General features: G+C 40.0%; 1 protein-coding gene and 1 long non-coding RNA gene across 9 annotated transcripts in view; one reads left to right on the top strand and one right to left on the bottom strand.

The window, feature by feature from the left end:
• The window catches only part of SLC10A7 (solute carrier family 10 member 7), a 214,323-nt gene that overhangs the window by 30,728 nt on the left and 167,574 nt on the right, over window positions 1–16,021 (bottom strand). For 7 of the 8 annotated variants that reach the window (XM_032855568.1, XM_032855566.1, XM_032855567.1 and 4 more), the window contains 2 exons: window positions 8,634–8,799; window positions 7,623–7,674 (listed from right to left, as the gene is read on the bottom strand). In XM_032855568.1, the coding sequence (XP_032711459.1) occupies window positions 7,623–7,674; window positions 8,634–8,799 (218 nt within the window). Of the gene's footprint in view, window positions 1–7,622; window positions 7,675–8,633; window positions 8,800–13,959; window positions 14,093–16,021 lie in introns of those variants that run through there. The other variant, XM_032855574.1, reaches the window with a different exon arrangement.
• Window positions 2,875–16,021, top strand: part of LOC116866580 — a 44,801-nt gene continuing 31,654 nt past the window's right edge. Inside the window, exons 1-2 of the long non-coding RNA XR_004382426.1 lie at window positions 2,875–3,067; window positions 13,884–13,984. This is a non-coding gene — a long non-coding RNA (uncharacterized LOC116866580). The remainder of the gene's footprint in view (window positions 3,068–13,883; window positions 13,985–16,021) is intronic.

Below are 16,021 nucleotides of genomic sequence, written 5' to 3'. Positions count from 1 at the left end.
TTAGGATCTCTAAAGAAAGTGATCCCATCACTTTCCTTAGTAACCTCATCCTCACATATAACTTTCATTAGAAGAAAAATCTTCCCTAAACAGATACACACATCCTGTTTTCTTTGTTATATATACTCACTGGAGGGGAGAAGGGCTTCTTCCTTCTCCTCCTCATCCCCTGTGCTAAGAGAATATGAAAATTGTCCTTTGGTGTTCTTTCCTCTTAAAAGTCATGTGTACTCATGCTTCCTAACTAGTCTGATCTGGTCTTTTTGGATAACAACTTCCCAGTTTTTGGTGTCTTACCAGAGTTGAGAATTCTCATGGATATGTGTTACTTGAGTATAATAAGATTGGCTTACTGTTCCCACATTTTATTATCATATTTATAATGTGCTGTCACTCTTCCTCTTAAACATTGAACTACACAGATGACATATTCCTTGATCCTTTTGTTCATCATGTAGGCATATATATACATATATATATGTAAATGATTGAGAAAGAGAGAAAAAGAGTGGGTGGGAGGGTTATGGCACCAAAGAAAAGGATTATCTCAAGCTTGGCAGAGAATGGGGGATAATGATGGAGCACACAGAGAACCTTCTTGAAAGAAATAACCATTGAGCTGGGCTTTAAAGGACAGGTTTAGACATGGGTGGGTGTGTATTTCAGCTAAGGGGAAAGTGAGACTGAAATCTGGGGGCCAAAGGGGCAGTTGGCAAAGAACAGACTCCAGGCTGACTTGAGTGCAGGGACACTGGCTTGTGACCAGGAGTGTGGACTTGACAAGATGGGCTACAGATGCTGGGAGGAATAACCACCCAGTGTGGTGCAAGAAAGACTGGCGATGATGAGGCCACACAGGAAGCGGAAAGCTGTAAGGGCCTGAGGAATCACAGAGAGGCAGCGATGCTGGTAAGAGACATGAAGACAGAATTACAAGAACTTGTCAACTGTTGACGTCACTCTGTGAAATATTCCTTCCCAGCAGTTTACGAGCACAGGCTTTGGGGGAAGACCCACCTGAATTTCAATCCAGACCATTCTTTCGCTTATATAGAAAATGGGGATAATACTGCTGGCCTCTTAGGGGTCATTGTGAGGATAAACGCCAGTGTTTGTTAAGAAGTTGGCACACTGCAAGTGTTTAACTCAAGCTAGCTGATCTTTTTATTGTTACTGTTACTTTGAGAGAGGAGAAAGAATTAAAGAGAAATGAGAAGCTTCCAGCACACAGGCTTAAGAGGAGCACTAGGGTGTTAATGGAAATAGGGAAGGGAAGAGGCGGTCCAATGGGGTCTGGGCAGGAGGCCAAGGAGCGAACAGAATTTGTATTAGAGGGCACCGTTTTTTCAAGAAATTTGGTAAAGAGAAGAAAAAGGTCATGGGAATCTGAACATGACCATGCAGAGAGAGTGAAGACCCAGTGGGTAGAAACAACTGATGAAACCAGGTCCTTAGAGAGGTCCCAGAGGCGCAGGCTGTGGGATTAGCCTGAGAGGGCTTATTTCCTTCCAGAAGAAGACAGGGTGAATGAAAAATACGGAAAATTTCCAGGTAGAGAATGGGAAAGGAGAGGCAATTTATGTCAGAGATTTTACTTGCTTTTTTTTTTTTTAAGTTTTTTTTTTTTTTTTTTTTTAAGATTTTATTTATCTATTTGACAGAGGTCACAAGTAGGCAGAGAGGCAGGCAGAGAGAGAGGAAGGGAAGCAGGCTCCCCGCTGAGCAGAGAGCCCAATGTGGGGCTTGATCCCAGGACCCTGGGATCATGATCTGAGCCAAAGGCAGAGGCTTAACCCACTGAGCCACCCAGGAGCTCCTTTTTTTAAGATTTTATCTATTTATTTGAGAGAGATCACAAGTAGGCAGAGAGGCGGGGGGCGGGGGGAAGCAGGCTCCCTGCTGAACAGAGAGCCCGATGCGGGGCTCAATTCCAGGACCCTGAGATCATGACCTGAGCCAAAAGCAGAGGTTTAACGCACTGAGCCACCGGCGCCCTGAGATTTTACTTGCTTTGTATGGCATGAGGCACTTTGCTCATCCAGAGTTTGAGGTAAGGCTGAAGCCGGGGACCCAAGAAATCAGGAAAACTTGCAAGAGGCAGATAGGGGAGTAGGAAACAGAGTCAGTTCACAGTGACTAAACCCCTTCTGCAGGAATGAAGGCCCACCTGTGCTTGGTGTTGGTGACACTACAAAGGCCCTTGTTTATAACCCACTGTTGCCGCCTCTGGATTATGCAGTTGCTTCGTTCCAAGAGAGTCCAGCAATACACTTGTCCTTTAGAGAACTTCGCTCTGCTTGCTACCGTGCTCGCTTCCAGGTCATAGTGCATTTCCAGTGTGTCAAAATCTCTCTGGGGGGGAAGGCTCTGATTTAATCTGGCGTGGGCAGTCACGGATTACAGTGCGGCTGGGGAGGGTATCTGCAAGACCTGCTCCCTTGTCCCATTTCAGGCAAGGTGGCTGAAACTAGGCCTGTGCAGGGAAATTTCCAGCCCGATCTGAGTTGGAACCCTGCCCTACAGGGCTACTGACACAGGGTCCGACGGTGGGGAGGGAGTATCCGCCCATAAAAATGGATCGCTTGAGGTTAAAAACAATATTTTCCCTAAACACTCCATCAGTAGAGAAACAACCTGCCCCCCACCCCGGGCCACGGGGAAAGCCAACAGAGCAAATGCTCACCGAAGCCTCCATCCATGTCGAGGAGGAGCAGGAAACACTGAGCCTTCTTCTAGGCACCCTACTCCCAGTATTTCCTTCTTCTTGGAATAGCCTTAGGTACTACCACTGCCTGCCTTTTCTGGAAAGGGAACTTGAAGGACAAGGGCAAACAGTTTCTCTAAAGTCACACATCGCCAGTCAGGAGGCTGCCCCGAACTGGAGACGAGGCTGCTTTCTGAGAAGGAAATCAAGAAAACAGAAACACCACCACACACTTTGGTGGATGAGCGCGGCCACCTCAATCAGTAACCTTCCTTCGGCCACGGTCTGTCAAGAGGCGGCCAAGGGCAGCAAGTCAGGACAAGCCCCAGAAAGAGGAAGCATCCTGTGCATTTTATTTAAGTGGTTATGACTATAATTATTTTCAGTGATTAACGTCTCTATTGTGTCTGCTCATGCTCTTGAAAGGAATCACATTACTATTTATCTTCTAACTCTACCTTATCTCTTTTTAATATTGATTTTCTTTTTATCCTGTTTTTATAATTCTTTTGATCACTTTGGCTTCCCTTGAGATGTTTATTTCCTTTTCCTCCCAACTGGTCTTTTTATGCTCTTTTACAAAGCTTTCAATCAGTGTTTTCCACATAATATTTATCTTGCCTTTCTCTGCAGTACTCACAAAGGAAAACATGTCAGAAGGTTTTACTAGTAGAATCACAGAATGTAGAGCAGAAAAGGTCCTCTGAGAGAGCTCTGTCTAAGCCCACGGTTTTTAGAGGAGGAAACGTCCATGTGAAATACTTTCTTTTGTTAACCTCTGTACCTGTGTTTTGTCCTTATGTAATTTTAGGAGAAGCCCTCATCCGTCATTAGCTGTATGCCACTGAACAAGTTACCCAGAGTTCTGTGGCTTAGTTGCCTCATGTCTGAAATGGTAAGACTTACCATTAATACTAATACCTGCCTTCCTCCTACCCTCCTTTGCTCCCCCCCCACCTCCCTCCTTCCCTCCCAGGGCTATAGTGAGCGGCCGATTGAGACACCCGATTAAAAATGTACTGAGATAGGGATGAAAACACCTATACAAATATTCAAAATTTGTTTTCTTCTTTTTCCCTTTCCTAGTAGTTTCTTTTGTCATTCCAGTGATACTCTGGGTTTCTATTATTCCAGTTATCAGCTTTCCAAATTGTCTTTTATGTATTTTTTAAAGCTCACAATTACTGCTTTCTTTTTCTAACCTTTTCAACATTTTATGTTAACTCTGACAGCTTCCCCAGGTTGCAGACTATGGACCGGGTACTATGGATAGGTGACTCTCAGTTTGATGAATCAACTCTCGTCTCCTAGCATCTGTGACAGTGTAACATCAAAGAGAATGTACTACAAAGCTAGAAATGCTAATTTCTTCTCTTCCATCATTAGTTTGTGCAATAATATAGCTAAATTGTTTTGGTATAATATTTGACAGTTACTAACATTTATTGAGCACTTAGTATATGCTAGGTGTTGTGATGAGGGCTTTATGTGCATATTATTCAGTTCACCAAATGACTCTATGAGGTAGGTCCTACTACTATGTCCATTTTAGTAATGAGGTATGACAAAAGTCACAAAGTTATTAAGTAGGATTGAAACTTATATCTGTCTGACTCTAGACTTGGAATTTTTAACCCTGACATTATTCTGCTGACAAATAAGAATGCAGAATAGTAACTCTCAAATATGTTTTAAATACTCAAAGTCATAGTTCACATGTTAGACACCAGAAAGCTAACACATCAGGTCAGTAAATCTAAGAAATGTTAACTAGGTAGGAGGAGTGTTGTAGGAAAGTTGAATTTTCTTGGCTGGGTCTCTCCTGCTTTATGCTAAACTTCCATCATCAGGGGTCAGTGGCATACTGTATATAAAAAAAGAAAGACTGATTTCCATGCTGAGATTTTTGTATCAATATCTGGACTGGTTATGGATTTAGCTAATCGGTAAAAAAGAGAGAGAGAGAGAGAGAGAGCGAGAGAGAAAATACAGACCAATTTCACTAATTTTAAATAGAAAGAAACAAAAAGTAGAAAGAGAAAATGAAACTCAACAGAGTATATAAACCAGAGGGTCCTAGTTCACACTCTTGGTGTCTTTGACTAATTTGCTTGTGTGAGTAAACTTGAAGCATCCAGTTAAATACTCTCTACAGATTCCCTAACCAAAACAAGCATTTAAGAATTTTAAAAGTAATTGAAATAGTTTAGTGCAGTGGAAAAAGTGTGGGCAAATGTCAAATGGAAATGGATTTCAATTCTACACATACTCTTTGCCATCTATTATTAAACTACTAGACTCTGATTTTAGGAGAGCTATTAAACCAAACTACTCTAAGTATGGGTCCTCATCAGCAAAACAGCAACAAGAATGTATCGTATCCTAGTCTTTGCTGTCAGACTTTCATGAAAGAACGTACATATGGTCCCTTGCACAGTGCCTGCCGTAGAGCAGGGCTCAGTAAACACTGGTATCTTTTATTACTCCAATAAAATCCTTAGGCACAAATGAGGTCTCTCATAGTGAAAAACAAAAAACAAAAATACACCCATCTTCTGAATTTTATTCAATTCAAAAACCCCTGGTTTTTAATGGACCAATGTGGGAGGAGCACAGTGATAGCCATTCCTTAGTCTGCTGTTTATTAAAGAAGGCGCATATTTGACGGCTGAACAAGTTCCAAGGCAATAGAACTTCACAGAATAATAGGGTCTTAAGATCTCAAGGCCTTAGGGAAATCCAGTCTCCTCCACACTGAAAACTCTCACTTTCCATTCAACCAGTGGGGACACCATCTCCGCCCCAGCCCTCCTTCAGCCATTCCAGCAGCGGCTCTTTTGTGCTTTTCAGCATGTTTTCAGCCACAGACAGGACACCTGCCTCCTACCCAGTCTGAGAGGACAGGACGAGTGGCTCTACTTCTGCCACAAGGACCAGCACACAAACAGCTGGGGAAAGGCAAACATCTTTTCTAGGGTGACATAACAGACCATTTACGAAGAGAACTTTAAAATAGCTCTGACTCCTACACTACCCAATTAAGTCACATTTTCTCCATGTCTTAATGGCTCCAGGCTTTACTCTTCCTTTATAAATCAGAACCATAAGCTAGGGAAAATGGTTCCGATTACACCAATCAATAAATTTTTATTGACTGTTTATAATCAGCCTCTTGCAATGCTGAGTGCCATAAGAGCCAAGTGCCCAATGCAAGGGCTGAGCCCAATGCTGCTCTGCCACTGTATCAGATCTCAAGAACAACCCGGGCTCCGGGCGGTCTGGGCAGTCAGTCAGTTAACGGTTCTTCTCTTGGTTTTAGCTCAGGTCACGATCTCTCCGTCCTGAGATCCAGCCCCGCATCAGGGTCTGTGCTAAACGTGAAGCCTGCTTCAGATTCTCTTTCTCCCTCTGCCCCTGCCCCCTTGCTCCCGTGTGCATGTGCACACACACTCTCTCTCTCCAAAAACAAACAAACAAACAACAAACCGAATAAAAAAAAAACCCAGGCCATTTCCCTCGTGGCAACTCACTACCATCACCCAGCAATCTGGCCTAAGCCTGCCTTTCTAGTTACTGTTATTATTTTTTAATCTTTCTCTACTCCTATTGTCCCACTCTGTGTGTGTGTGTGTGTGTCCCACATTTGCAGTATTTTTCCCTCCACCAAGAAGCTTCTCTCTGCATCTTGTTTTGCTGGTTTGCTGAATAATTAGCCATTCTTTATAATTCATGTCAAATCCCATCTCTTCCATGAAGCCTGGCTCTACTACTCTTTCTGGAAGTGCTTTCTTCTTTGAATTGACTATAGGTTGGCTCCCTGTCCACTGAGAGGACTCTTAGTTATCAGACATATATCTAGTCTATAAACTCATGCAAGGTCAGAATCATCTCTTCTTTGTGGTACTCACTGTGGTAACTTCCTCGTACTGAAGGCTTAAGTATTATCTGTTGAATGTACGATCTGGTAGAAGAAGGTGTATTAGAGGTGAGCCTTTAAGAATAGGAAAGGCGAACTAGGGCATAGAGACCAATTTAATGAGGACAGCCTAAGCAAGTAGCAGAAATGAGAATGCATGAGGTTCCTCCAGGGAACAGCAAAGATTTTACCTCAACCTGAAGTTTAGACAGGCTCAATGCTAGTAGTAGTTCACTTAGCCCCCCAAAGTGAACTTCATTCTACAGGTCCTGGAACCACTGAAGATCTCTGATAAGAGCTATTATGACGCTATTATGATAAGAGACTATTATGAGAACTTTGAGTTATTGGAAGCAGTATGAAATACATAAGAGAAATTCATTTTAGAAATGAAGATACTTATAAGATAGCTACTACAATAGTCCAGGGAAAAAAGAGGCAACAAGAGCCCGAATTAGGGAAGTGGCTTTGAGAGCTCAAAAAAATTACAAAGGTATTTTTAAAATATTTTAAAATATTTTTTAAAAATTTAAAAAGTAATGATGCAAAGGATTCTAGTCTGAGTAACTCTGTGGATGGTGATCCCACTAACAATAAAGAAATGAGAGAGAAAGAGGCAGTACTGGGGAAAAAATTTAATTTCATCTGGAGACTGATGTCTTCTGAAGACCGGTGAAGATATCTAAATGGTTAGTGATAAATAGTGCTGGAACTCAGGAAAAAACATTGGAATGCAAGGTCTCGGCATGAAAATTAACAGCAGGAAGCTGACAGCTCGAGCCAGCAGAATGGAGGAGGCCACCTAAGCACACAATGTGAGCAGGTGACACAGGGCCACGGACAAACCCTTCAGGATGTCTACAACCCGAGGGTGGCAGGAGGAAGAGGAATGATCAGGAGACGAGAGAAACACTAGATTAGCACAGTGGCACAGATGCCAAGTAAATAGCACGATCTGTCATTTAAAAAACTAACAACCACAAAAGATACAATATCACTTACCTTGTTGAAAAGAGGAAGGTTAAAAGCATAAAACTCAGCTGGATAGAAAATACTGAAAAAAAAAAGATTGAATCTAAATTAGGGGTATAAAAATATCTGTAGCGTATTTACCATACGCTTAGTTTAATCTGCAACTTAGGAACTCAAGTAGAAAAACAAACACAAATTGCTAAACTGGTAGAATCATCAAAGTTAGTGGGACTAAATTCGTTCTTATGGAAGATATCCCCAGGCATCATCTATGATGTCTACTACTCTGCAAATCTAAAACCCTCCTTGATTTGAGACTTGGTTACTTAATTTGTTCAATTTAGAAAGAGCTGGTTTATGCTGTGGGTATTTATAGTAAATTACATAACTGCAGTGGCATATAATATATATTTTGGAATAACTCATTTTGATTTTTAATAAGAAAAGATTCTTAGGTATCCTTATAATTACAAAGTTGTCTTTGCTATTACAGGATAAACAGAACAAAAAGTTGATTTCTGATCCTTGCAATTACTTGCATTTCATAGTTTGCCGCTTCTTAAAATGAACTGGTATTACCTTGGGTATAGTTTAGTAGAAAAGATGATGTAAATGTCCACATTTTAACTAACTCAGTCAACTATTATACTTAGAAAATGACAGTATTAAGTAAATAAATCCTACTTTTAACTCACAATAAAGGGTAAGATTAGCTCAACGTTACAGTAAAATAAATTGGCAGAAAGTATTCAATCTAACATTTGAATGTGACAGATCCCATGGCTTCTTTCATCTGGCATCAACTACTATAAATCAAACATAAAAAACAAAGGACATTAAATCATAAATACGTAACTGATGTCTTCTTAAAGAACAGACACACAGGATAAAGTCACTGAGCACATATAAGATGAAGCTTGGTATTATTTTCTAATGAAATTAACATTCAAAATGAGTTTGGGGAACACAATTCACAATTTCCTCCACTTTGCTCCTGAGGAGACGGAAGGGATAGCAAAAATGTTCCATCTTCCAACTTACTTATGAACAGGATGAGAATAAGGCTGAATTTATCCAGGTCAATATTTGGGTTCGAGAACGTGTCACAGAAGGTGGTGTAGATGATCATGAGGAGCACACTGCTGCTGATAGCACCAAAAGGCGGCTTCTTTCTTTCAAGCCAATCCCTGATGTATCTTCGGACAATCTGCAATACAGAGATCAACAGGTTGCCTTTTTTCAAAGATGTAGGGAGTTGAGTTGGGCATCGCAAAGTGATTCTGACAGCAGAAAGACATAAAGGAAAGAGAATAATTTGGATGATGGCCACAGTGGATTTCAAAGCTTCCGTGCCACACCACTCTTCTTCTGGGGGATTTCGCATTTGTAGTGCAACTTCCACTGGTGTCCATAATGAGAGTAGATTTTCAACTGCATTCAAATCCATCCTTAATCATGCCAAATGCTCTTTGCTAGCTGTCACTGAGACATGCCCATTAAGCCTCCCCAAAGTTTATCTCCTCTGCTGATCCTAATGGATGTGTGTAATTATCATAGTCCCCTTTGCCTCAACAGACAATTCCAAGTGCAACTTTGGGAATCTTAAAAATCTGACATCTTCAAGAATTTCAAGACAGTAGGTAATCGAAAGTGATCCATGGAACATATTAATATTTAAAATGCAAGCAATGCACCAGAAGTTTTTAATTAAATTATAACTCATGCTTGAAAAGCAAAAGTGCATGTGTTGTGGGAGTTTAAATAATTCAAACTCTGAATATCTAGAGTTTTTGTGAATCCAAAGACAAATGTCATTTGCATGCTTTTAGAATTCCAGAATTAATACTTAAAAATGAATAAACCTGTCCTAACTCTCCTACAAAAGGATGAGTGAATAAAGTTACATAGCAATCCTCTCTTCTTTAAAAAACAAATCAGATATTTAAAATCAGGACAGGCTGAATATTGGTGATAACTTTTGCTTAGATATAAAAGTGAACCACTCTACTTAAAACCTTATACTTTTGAGAGAAGCTGAACAAACCCTGTAATAAGGACTATAGTTGAGACATATTAAGTTTCAAGTCACTCATTCTTCTGCATAATTGAACATGAGATTTCACAACAGGCTGAATTACCATGATCCATTAGCAATAATGAGGTCACGGAACTTCTCCTGACAAGGCTGATGGGGTTCTGTCATTTTCTACTCTGTGGCTAAAAACGTTTAATTCACAATAGAACATACCTTCACAGATACTCAAAAATAAAGTAAACTACTCTCAAGAGAACCTCTGAACAAATGGCTATTAGATCAACCTCATCCATTCTCAAGAACTCAGTAAATGAAATACCAGTTTAATAAAGGAAATTCTAGCAGAAAGCTGACCAGTTGGTACGAAGTACAAGAACAACACCTCGAAGGCTGGGTGGGCTGGGAATGAAAGAGAAACAGCGTTTTGTTTTTTAATTTAATTTATCTTAATTTTTTCTCAGTGCTCCAAAATTCATTGTTTATGCACCACACCCAGTGCTCCATGCAATATGTGCCCTCCTTAATACCCACCACCAGGCTCACCCAACCCCCCACCCCCACCCCTCCAAAACCCTCATTTTGTTTCTCAGAGTCCACAGTCTCTCATGGTTTGTCTCCCCCTCCGACTTGCTGAATGAAATAAGTTAAGCAGAGAGAGTCAATTACACATGGTTTCACTTACTTGTGGAGTATAAGGAATAACATGGAGGATATTGGGAGATGGAGAGGAGAAATGAGTTAGGGGGAATCAGAGGGGGAAAAACAGTGTTTTTTATATATGTAGACAAATAGTGGTTAAAGATTTTAAAAAAATTAGATCTTGTAACTAAAATTACATTGAATTTATAAAAAAATCTTGTGATTTTTCTTTTTGTAGATGTGATCCCAAACCATAGTAATTTAGTTCTAGTGTTCATTTCTTTCCTTAAGGTTAAAATGAACTAGGGGATAGGGACACCTGGCTGGCTCAGCTGGTAGAGCATGGAACTCATGACCTCAGGGTTATGAGTTCAAACCCCACATTGGGCATAGAGATTACTTAAGAAAACTGTAGTAAGGTAGAGAGAAGTTAAGAGCAGTTCTGCCACACAATGTTAATGGGCTGATACATTTGAACACAAATTTTGGATAATAGTGCTTGAGGTACCCAGATGGCCCCATGTTCAAATATACCCCTGTGGGGGTAAGCTCTTGCTAAAAGGCTAACAGAGAGACTTCATTTAAGAGGTTATTTCATATCTATTATATTTGGTAGCATGAAACTAGTAGTTGCCCAAATTTAATACAACTCAGCTCCTTTAGGAAACAAAATAAACGGAAATTACACAGAGTTATTGAAATTGATGCTGTCCTCCAATCTTGTTTCAATATACAATGATTAAAGACACAAAAGTCCTCTCTCTGCAATAGGTTATAGAAGGTACGATCCCAATTCCCAAAGCAGAAGTGTCTTCTACCACCACTGACCCCACTGACAAAATAAACAAGATAAATATGAATGAGGCATAACCTGGAAGTCAAAGCCGTTTTAAAAACCAAGACAAATCTCTAATCATCAATCGACTTTATAAGCTGCAATTTGACTTAGTTAACCTAATTACCTCTTTCTTCAATACCAAGTACTCCGAGTCTCACAGTACAGTAGGACTCTTTCAATATGGCAGGAAATACCGGACTCCTAAGTCCTGCATCCTCTTAGCCAAAATGCCTGTCTTCTAAACACATCAATGTTAATGCTGGATACTTAATCTCAATAAAGAAAACAACTACAAAGTTGGAAATCGGACAGACCCACAAGTTAAGCAATAACCCTAGGTGAAAACAGATAGTCTTTCACTGTTTTTAGTCTTGTAGTGATATTTGTCTGTGTTTTCTAAGCAAACCATTTTATAGGTTTGCCAGGCTCCATAGAGCTTTTCTACCTGCCTAAAATTAAATTCACAAAGCGGCTGCTTTTTGTAACCGTGTACTGAGAAAAGTGTTAAAATCTCTCCTGAACTACTGGGAGAAGTAACATTGATATGCCTTAAAGATATGCTTTGGATATAAACATCAGAAAACCCCATCTTCTCTTTGTTCAGCCACTTATACTTCCGATACAATCATTCTCCATTTATCAAGAATCTATGTCATTTTAAAATTCTCCAAATTTCTTTGCCTTGTAGAAACACGTAATAACTTTCTAGGAAACAAGACTTTGCTGAGATAGCAACCCAACCTGATATAGCTGCCTCAGAATTCCCTCTTCGGGGGGCGGGGGGAGAAAGTCAGGATGAGGTGAGAAAAGGCTTTTTTTTTTTAAAGATTTTTATTTATTTATTTGACAGAGAGAGAGAGAGAGATCACAAGTAGGCAGAGAGGCAGGCAGAGAGAGGGGGAAGCAGGCTCCCAGTTGAGCAGAGAGCCCGATGTAAGGCTTGATCCCAGGACCCTGAGATCATGACCTGAGCCAAAGGCAGACGCTTAACCCCCTGAGCCACCCAGGGGCCCTGGGAAAAGGCATCTTGATAAGGTGGACAGTTGTAGCTTTCTTCAGGATCCATACTAATTCATTTGCACTCAGAGCTCACAGAAACTTAGGAATTCAACATTAGATGACAAATCCTCATTGACTTGCTGTTCCCCAAGAACTGGGAAGGAAAAACCTCTTCCTCAGGAAACTTTATCGTCTCACTTTCTTCATTTCGATTTTCTCTATTTTACATTAAACACAGGAGAGCTTAAAGGGAAACTTAGATTTGAATGCCAGTACTTTTAATAAGCTGAGCCACATATCAATTATTATATGACCTCCAAGCTGGAAATCTGAGAAAATATGTCTTAGGTGAGGAATGTTTATATACTGAGATAACTGAGACGTGTAATATCCATCATTTTAGTTTTCTCCAATTTTTTTCTGGGGCATTTTCTTGCTTTTCTCCCTTCTACTCTGCCTTTATATTTATAAATTGATTTTTGAGTGGAAATATGTGATAGATAGTTCTTCATATTAAGTCTGAGTTTTAAAGATTTATTTTTCTTCAAGGTGACTTGAGATTGTTTCTTCAAGTTTTATCCTCTATTCCACTGAATCTATACATTTACGTAAAGTGGTTTGCTTTTTCTTCAATCGTCTGTTGAAATGTATAGCCAGGGATACAAAATCAAATCCAATGTATATAACACTTTTCTTTAAAAATATTTTATTAAAAATTGAGTAGATTCAAAATAATATCTAAAAAGTATAAACTGTCAAAGTATACGGGATATAGTAAACACCCATCATCTACTTAAGTATTATTTACATTGTCTCATGAGAAGTTGTGCAGATATTAGACTGCTCAGTTTACTTGAAAACAGAGGCAAGAGAGTCTGAAAAACTGGCATAAAATGTTAAAAAGTCATTGGGAGGAGGGTGTATGAGCAAGGAATATGACCTCAACCTCCTGAGGGAGGGAACAGAGCTTCATGGTTAAAGGTATGTACTTTGGAGCTTCTTTCTTTGTGGTCTTGGGCAAATCCTTAACTTTCCTTGCCTCATCTGTAAAATGGATCCAGTAGTAGTGGTAGTGAGGATTAAGTTATTAAATAAATGTAAAATGCTTTAGAACAAGGGCCTATACCTAGAGAATAGTGGCTATTCTTATTTCCAAGTCCTGATTTGGTGCTGTTTCTATCACACACTGTCTACCAGGATATCCTACTGCATAATGCAACAGCTTCTGTCCTCTCAGAGCAACTCAAGTGAAGCAATGAAAATAGTTCATACCTAGTATAATTTTAGAAGTGTAAAATTTTACGAGCATTAATAACATTATCTTCAGGGGTGGCTGGGTGGCTCAGAGGGTTAAGCCTCTGCCTTCGGCTCAGGTCATGATCTCTGGGTCTTCGGATCGAGCCCTGCATCGGGCTCTCTGCTCGGCGGGGAGCCTGCTTCCTCCTCTCTCTCTGCCTGCCTCTCTGCCTACTTGTGATCTCTGTCTGTCAAGTAAATGAATAAAATCTTTAAAAAAAAATAACATTATCTTCAGCTTCAGCTGAAGACTATTTAATATGAAAAGTCAACCTAAAATTTTATTAGAATAAAGGTGGGCTTTAGCATACTCTTCTGAAAAATGTTTTTCAAAGGTGGTGGAAGTTCTAGTTTGTTAACATGTATTCATAAATCTCTCAATATAATGCATGAAATAAGTAATTGTCACAAGGATTTAGATGTATCGAAGGGTTTATCAGGAAAAAAGAAATATTGCAATGACACATGTTTAATTTATTTCTAGAACTGACAGAAGACGCAATCTCTCAACCATCTATGGAAAGATGTAGCTCATAGAGTCACAGCATCTTTGAGCTAGAAGATAACTCCTGTTCTACATATGAGGTAAGTGAGGGCCAGAAGTTGTGTGTACGGTCAGGCAGTGGCAGAAATCAAACCAGACTCTGAATCACACTGCAGTCAGTCAATACTGAGTCCAACCAAAAAGAAGTACTGTATGGGGAAAACACAGAAAAACAGAATAAAATTAACTCTTAGTAACACAAGTAAAAAAATTAAATAATGAAGCTTTATTATGACTAGAAGATTAAGGAAAATATTTTCACCTCTTCCTTCCTGGTCTTCTTCTTCTCCCTCTAGTTCCCATTGTTTATTTAAAAGATAATGATTAAAAAATCTCTTTTTTAAAGATATACATACAAATCTAATAGAAATATGCATCATGTGCCACCTCTAGTTACAATTGAGACATGAGACTACCTTGCCTGGGTTCCTTTCTCTGAAGTAGTACATATGAGTCCTTCTAACAAGGTCCCCAAATATCACATCACAAAGTTTTGGTGGGTCAACTAATTACAAACATATACAGAGATAAATGAGCAGAAAAGGTCCCTGGTATCATAGAGCTTATATTCTAGTTTAAGAAGATAAATAGAAAACAAAAACAACAAACAAATCAACAAGAGGAAGATCATGATCCTAAGCAGAGGTTTAAACTGGATGATATGACACTGACGATTGGGGAGCCACTGAAGCGGGGTAAGGAAAGGTCTTTCTGAGAAGGTGGACGGTGAGATGTTCCAAGCAGAAGGAACAGCTGGTGCAGTTTTTAAGGCAGGATCAGAGCTGGCATGTTTGCAAAATACAAGCAAAGTCAGTGAGACCCAGGTGCAATGGGAAAGTGGGAGAGTATTAGGGAAGAACCTAAAATTACAAGAGAGCATGAAATAATCTTGTAAGGAAGTACAGTAGGATTTCTAGGAAGTGTTTAGTGACATTTTAAATTGGCGATCATAAATTTGAAACAAGATGAGACCAATTATGTGTTTCTCTAGTAAAGCTGGAAATCTAGGTAAACTAGCTACAGATATAGTGAAAAGAAAGGCCATGTGTACCCCAATGTTCATAGCAGCAATGGCACAGTCCCCAAACTGTGGAAAGAGCCGAGATGCCCTTCAAGGGACGAATGGATAAAGAAGATGTGGTCCATATATACAATGGAGTATTATGCCTCCATCAGAAAGGATGAATACCCAACTTTTGTATCAACATGGACAGGACTAGAGGAGATTATGCTGAGTGAAATAAGTCAAGCAGAGAGAGTCAATTATCATATGGTTTCACTTACTTGTGGAGCATAAGGAATAACATGGAGGACATTAGGAGAAGGAAAGGAAACGTGAATTGGGGGACTCAGAGGGGGAGAGGAAGCATGAGACTGGGGACTCTGAGAAACAAGCAGCATTTTGGAGGGGAGATGGGTGAGGACTTAGGTGAGCCTGGTGGTGGGTATTATGGAGGGCACGTATTGCATGGAGCACTGGGTATGGTGCATAAGCAATGAACCTTGGAGCACTGAAAAAATAAAATAAAATAAAATAAACTACTGGGGGCTCCATGAGGATAAATTTGAAGTTTTTTTCAGCCAATGTTTTTATACAGTCCACATCCTACTTTTGAGTTATTTGTTAAATATATTAATCATCTCTGCTTCTCGGGAGCTCCCAGATTAATTATAATCGCTCCTGATGAATATTATGATTCAAGTACCATATGAGCACTGGCATTTAGTCTAGAATGAGGCCGTCAGAGCAGGTCCACAGCACACCAAAGGGCATCTTTATACTGAGTCTTTTTTTTTTTTTTTAAGATTTTATTTATTTATTTGACAGAGATCACAATTAGGCAGAGAGGCAGGCAGAGAAGCAGGCTCCCTGCTGAGCAGAGAGCCTGATGTGGGGTTTGATCCCAGGGATCATGACATGAGCCAAAGGCAGAGGCTTTAACCCACTGAGCCACCCAGGTGCGCCTCTGTACTGAGTCTTAAGGAAGGAATAGGAGTTTGCTGGTGGGAAAGGCCAGTACCTAACTAAAGCTGAGAGGCAGGGGCAGTGAAGGGGTGTGGCCAGGCAAGGGAGTGGT

This window comes from Lontra canadensis, unplaced genomic scaffold (genome assembly GCF_010015895.1).
Source record: "Lontra canadensis isolate GAN:19392208 unplaced genomic scaffold, GSC_riverotter_1.0 scaffold10, whole genome shotgun sequence".
Taxonomy (NCBI): domain Eukaryota; kingdom Metazoa; phylum Chordata; class Mammalia; order Carnivora; family Mustelidae; genus Lontra; species Lontra canadensis.
The sequence above is the reverse complement of the archived record's forward strand: the minus strand, read 5'-3'. Positions and strand labels throughout refer to the sequence as shown.